This window comes from Gigantopelta aegis, chromosome 10 (genome assembly GCF_016097555.1).
Source record: "Gigantopelta aegis isolate Gae_Host chromosome 10, Gae_host_genome, whole genome shotgun sequence".
Lineage (NCBI taxonomy): Eukaryota > Metazoa > Mollusca > Gastropoda > Neomphalida > Peltospiridae > Gigantopelta > Gigantopelta aegis.
Window position 1 is genome coordinate 72,874,404 of NC_054708.1, and position 6,000 is coordinate 72,880,403.

General features: G+C 40.0%; 1 protein-coding gene and 1 long non-coding RNA gene across 2 annotated transcripts in view; one reads left to right on the forward strand and one right to left on the reverse strand.

Annotated features, from left to right (window-relative positions):
* The window catches only part of LOC121384546 (hexokinase-1-like), a 48,657-nt gene extending 48,249 nt beyond the window's left edge, over positions 1-408 (reverse strand). Inside the window, exon 1 of the mRNA XM_041514982.1 lies at positions 296-408. Coding sequence (XP_041370916.1) covers positions 296-370 — 75 coding nt within the window. The 5' untranslated portion in view covers positions 371-408. The remainder of the gene's footprint in view (positions 1-295) is intronic.
* On the forward strand, positions 154-1,944 carry LOC121384548. The gene is made up of 3 exons (XR_005959409.1): positions 154-237; positions 1,307-1,359; positions 1,750-1,944. It is a non-coding gene; the product is annotated as an uncharacterized LOC121384548 (long non-coding RNA).
* The last annotated feature ends 4,056 nt before the right edge of the window (positions 1,945-6,000 follow it).

Consider the following 6,000-nt stretch of genomic DNA (forward strand, 5'->3'; position numbering starts at 1 on the left):
TCCGCGGAAAATACAAATCAATGCATCTTACACAAAATTAAATATAATACTGCTTATTGATAAGGACTCTTATTTGACAAGACGTTTTTTTTTTTTTTTTTATACGAAACGCAGAAATCAGTCTAACAAACAAATGGGTGACAAATGAAGTCTACAAAAGTGGGATGGTCGGAAATGTCAAATGAAAACCGATAACACGGACATGGTCACAAGTGATCGACAAAGAAAAAACAAATTGTGAGAGAAAATCATCATCAATTTCATTAAAAATGGCTTCAAACTATCGATGACTTACCGAAGACTTATCGACTGGTTCAATAAAATGTTTCTTTTTCCTTGGTACTGTCTTTCTGAAATTAAAGTGAAACATTCTTTAACCGCCTTGGCTAGACAAGTCAAGGTCAGTCGGTCATGGGGAGATGCTAGTATCTAAACACATCCAAAAATGAATGAATGAATGTTTATCGACAACCCAGCACGAAAAATACATCGGCTATTGGGTGTCAAACTATGGTAATGCAAACAAATAAAGTGATGATCAACATCAATATAAAAATTAAAGATTTAAATTTAAAAAAACAGTGTAAAGAACTGTGCAAAAATACAAATATCACAGATAGATACTGACTTTTACTCAAAATGTGTGCTGTATTGGCCATTCTCAAAGAGAATGTTACACCCCTGCACCATGGTGAGGTTACAGCACGCGCAGGGGCTAAACACATCCACATTTTATTTGTATTCTGTTGTACAATTAACACTTTTAATGAATTAAATATTTATAATCATGGGATGTAGAAAATACAGTATTTTATGTTTTATGGATAAAGATGAAACACTATCAGATATAGCCTATAGGCTACAGTATACACATGTAGCCTGTAGTCCTTCCTAGCTCCAGGAACACTGTAAATTTAAAAATAATTTCAGTTTGATTTAAATGTATTTAGAAAAGTAAGTGTAAGCAACAACAACAATTTTTTTTTTTTTAAATAAAAAATAAACAAAACATAATAATACCCACTATTTTTGTACATGAAATAATAGTATAACCATTATAAGAAAACGACGTGCATTGCTGGGAAGGACCATAGGTAACAAATTATGTTTGTTTTGGGGGTTTTGTATACTCGGTATATTAAAATCTGGCGCTACCTCAACTTTACGCCACCTTCACATTCATATGCGATACATTCACTGTATCGGTACTCGGTTACAGCGAGAGTGGGCTGTTGACAATTTTTGTTACAGCGTGTTGCTTGATATTTTTATAATATAAGGACTTTTTACATTTTACTGATTTTAGTACAATGAACACTGGCTGTGGCTGTTGCTAGGGAAGAGACGACAAAAACACAGGTAAAACCTCTATTTACGTTGAAGTATAGAAACAAACACATGTTATACGCTTCAAAATGAATACATATTCCGTAATATTATATAGATTTGGACGTAGGCCCTATATTTACAGGAAATGTGCATAAATTATATTAATTTTATTTAATACAGTTTCCTGATTATTAATTGTTGAAATGTTATAACTAAAGTAGAATACATATATTATAACTCCCAGTAAAAGCCGCAATTATGACAGAAATATAAGTACTTATAACTAAATTAAATTAATAAAATTATTGAAAATGCTACGGAACGTTTACTGTCTGGATACGAACTGTTGTTGATTTTTAAAGTAGAATTACGGAGTGTTTATGATTTTTTGACTCATGATTTTTGTCTTATTTGTTTCAGAATTCTACATCAAGATGCAAATATTGTCGCAAACAATTTGAAAATGTTACGTCAGCTGTCAGACACATATTAGAGATTCACCCAAAAGAGAAAGTGTCAATTTTGTTACCATCCAGTAACATTTTAACATCTAAATTTCGAACAAGAACATTTGATTATGTAGAGAAAATGCTGGAGGCTGTTTATTTTGATGAAACTACCAATAAACCAAACATACTAGTAACATCTGTTAATACTAAATTCTGTTCCAAATACTGTTTATATTGCTTTCCATTTTTCTGTCTCTCTCCGTCTGTCTGTCTGCCCAACTCCCCCCCCCCCCTCTCTCTCTCTCTCTCTCTCTCTCTCTCTCTCTCTCTCTGTATCATCTTAATTTTCCTAAGGTTTTAAAATAAACCACAATAAACTCTCTCTCTCTCTCTCTCTCTCTCTCTCTCTCTCTCTCTCTCTCTCTCTCTCTCTCTCTCTCTGTGTGTGTGTGTGTGTGTGTGTGTGTTTGTACGAGTTTACGTGTATATATGCATACTCGTGTGTGTATATATATCTTTCAGAAATCAGATGGCCTGTGATGAAGATATTGACTGGTTTGGTGTAACGAAAATCACAATAAGCTCTTTGAGTATTGTAATATTTTTACAGTACACAACAAAAGAACACTCATTATTAAACTTAAATGCATCTTGCAAATGAGTAATTAGCATTACCCAATAAAATCAACTGAATTGTAAACAATAACCTGGATCAAGAAGAATGGCTGTTTCAAATTTTGGATACGTATCATTACTACGCAATCGAATATTAACAGTGTTCTTAAATACAAAATAAAAAGTCAAATGATCAAGTTAAAACTACAACAGAAGTTTCGGGTGTACTCGTGCATAGTTTCTTTGCCATATAAGGTTTTAAACAACAAGTTGCATTTGGCCAATTTTACACATATCTTCCTGAGTCGTGCAAACGATGGACGCCATTAGAATGTTTTACCACATGCACACAGTTCATATCACCGGGCTTATCAACCATGTGATCTTGCAGGGACGCTGATGTTTTGAGTTTTGGTCCGCATTCTTTGTATGCATAGTTTTCAGGGTTATCACCGATACATGATGTGTTTTCGCATACTTGAAACATATGCAAAAGATTTTGAGCATTTTGGGCAGTTGTAAGGCTTGTTTCTGATATGGTTATTCAAATGGCCGAAATAAAGTAACTTATCACAGTATGTCTTATCACAATATGTACACAAATATTTGTATGTTTTAGCATGGTGACGCTTTATGTGTACAGAAAGTCCCTGTCGAGTGTTATAGACCTTGGAACACACCTCACATAGCAGTTTGGCATCACCGTGCGAGAAAGTAGCATGCTGCTTTAAATCAAATTTACTGGAATATATTATTCTCGAACATTTGTCACAGCTGAATTTTTTCTTCTCATGCTTAGCCTTGACATGTCGTTTCAAATTACTGCCAACTGGACTTTCGTAAGTACAAAGATCTTTTCTTTTTTCTTTCTTTAATACTCCACTAACCTTTGATTTTGTTGTTGATGTTATAACATGTTTACAGTTGTTAAAGGGACATTCCTGAGTTTGCTGCATTGTAAGATGTTTCCGACTAATAAAATATTTCTACGATTAAACTTACATATTAAATATATTTTCTTGTTTAGAATAACAGTGTCTGTACATTCAATGTGTTTCTGGTTGTATTAATATTTGTAAGTAGGCCTAGCCCAAACTGGATTTTGTCTTCAAATAATTTCGCATGTACGAAAAAAACATATTTTAGGAAATAGAATGAAATTTAACCTAGTACAAATATTAGAACAATCAGAAACACGTTTAATATACAGCCACACTAATATTTTATGCAGGAAAATATATTTGATATGTAATTACAGTCGTTAAAAAGTCTATGTTAGTCGATAACATCTTAAAAATTGCAGCAAACTTAGGAATGTCCCTTTAATGTCAACATTAATATCAGTACAGTTGTCAGAATTGGTGAAATTGTTTTCATTGACATCTGGCAAAGAAATGTTAACACGCCGTAACAGCGTTGGAAAAACGCCGTAACCTATGAATAGAAATCGTCAAAACTTCGTATCATTTCTGTTTCGATTTAGAAAAGATAAACATGCATTTTCTGATATTTTAAAGCAATCTTTTGACAATAAATGCTAACATATTTCTTCTATACACAAAATATATTGCTTGTGTGAAAGTTACCGTAAACATAGGTAGTCATGACATATTTTTTCTACGGATCTTTCTTTTAGCATGCAATATTGCATGACACTGTATTAAATAGTACTTTAAACTACGCTATACAACGCTATGCACTAAATTAAACACGTGCATATATGTACGGTACGTTAAAATTAATATCTGAGTGGTTTGAATAATTAAATATGAAAGTTACTGTATAAGAATAAACAATATTGTCTAAAAATCTACCGGAGCTCGTGCAACAAAAATCGTCAACGCTCCACTCTCGCTGTAACCGAGTACCAATACAGTGACACTATCCAAACCTGGCTATAACTGGGAATTTGGAAAAAGGGTTCGTGATTATAATTAACTAGTAACATTGAAAGAAACATTTTTTTTTTTAAATATTCTTTTTAAAGCAAAGAACTAAGTCTGAAGACAAAAAAAATCACGAACATAATTTTTAAAACGTTATTAGAATACGGGGGCGAGATGTAGCCCAGTGGTACAGCGCTCGCTCGATGCGCGGTCGGTGTGAGATCGGTTACTGTCGGTAGCGAGATGTAGCCCAGTGGTACAGCGCTCGCTCGATGCGCGGTCGGTGTGAGATCGGTTACTGTCGGTAGCGAGATGTAGCCCAGTGGTACAGCGCTCGCTCGATGCGCGGTCGGTGTGAGATCGGTTACTGTCGGTATCGAGATGTAGCCCAGTGGTACAGCGCTCGCTCGATGCGCGGTCAGTGTGAGATCGGTTACTGTCGGTGGCGAATATGTAGCCCAGTGGTACAGCGCTCGCTCGATGCTGGGTCGGTGTGAGATCGGTTACTGTCGGTGGGCGAGATGTAGCCCAGTGGTACAGCGCTCGCTCGATGCGCGGTCGGTGTGAGATCGGTTACTGTCGGTGGGCGAGATGTAACCCAGTGGTACAGCGCTCGCTCGATGCGCGGTCGGTGTGAGATCGGTTACTGTCGGTGGGCGAGATGTAGCCCAGTGGTACAGCGCTCGCTCGATGCGCGGTCGGTGTGAGATCGATTACTGTCGGTGGGCGAGATGTAGCCCAGTGGTACAGCGCTCGCTCGATGCGCGGTCGGTGTGAGATCGGTTACTGTCGGTAGGCGAGATGTAGCCCAGTGGTACAGCTCGCTCGATGCGCGGTCGGTGTGAGATCGGTTACTGTCGGTAGGCGAGATGTAGCCCAGTGGTACAGCGCGCGGTCGGTGTGAGATCGGTTACTGTTGGTAGCGAGATGTAGCCCAGTGGTACAGCGCTCGCTCGATGCGCGATCGGTGTGAGATGTAGCCCAGTGGTACAGCGCTCGCTCGATGCGCGGTCGGTGTGAGATCGATTACTGTCGGTGGGCGAGATGTAGCCCAGTGGTACAGCGCTCGCTCGATGCGCGGTCGGTGTGAGATCGGTTACTGTCGGTAGGCGAGATGTAGCCCAGTGGTACAGCTCGCTCGATGCGCGGTCGGTGTGAGATCGGTTACTGTCGGTAGGCGAGATGTAGCCCAGTGGTACAGCGCGCGGTCGGTGTGAGATCGGTTACTGTTGGTAGCGAGATGTAGCCCAGTGGTACAGCGCTCGCTCGATGCGCGATCGGTGTGAGATGTAGCCCAGTGGTACAGCGCTCGCTCGATGCGCGGTCGGTGTGAGATCGGTTACTGTCGGTAGGCGAGATGTAGCCCAGTGGTACAGCTCGCTCGATGCGCGGTCGGTGTGAGATCGGTTACTGTCGGTAGGCGAGATGTAGCCCAGTGGTACAGCGCGCGGTCGGTGTGAGATCGGTTACTGTTGGTAGCGAGATGTAGCCCAGTGGTACAGCGCTCGCTCGATGCGCGATCGGTGTGAGATGTAGCCCAGTGGTACAGCGCTCGCTCGATGCGCGGTCGGTGTGAGATCGATTACTGTCGGTGGGCGAGATGTAGCCCAGTGGTACAGCGCTCGCTCGATGCGCGGTCGGTGTGAGATCGGTTACTGTCGGTAGGCGAGATGTAGCCCAGTGGTACAGCTCGCTCGATGCGCGGTCGGTGTGAGATCGGT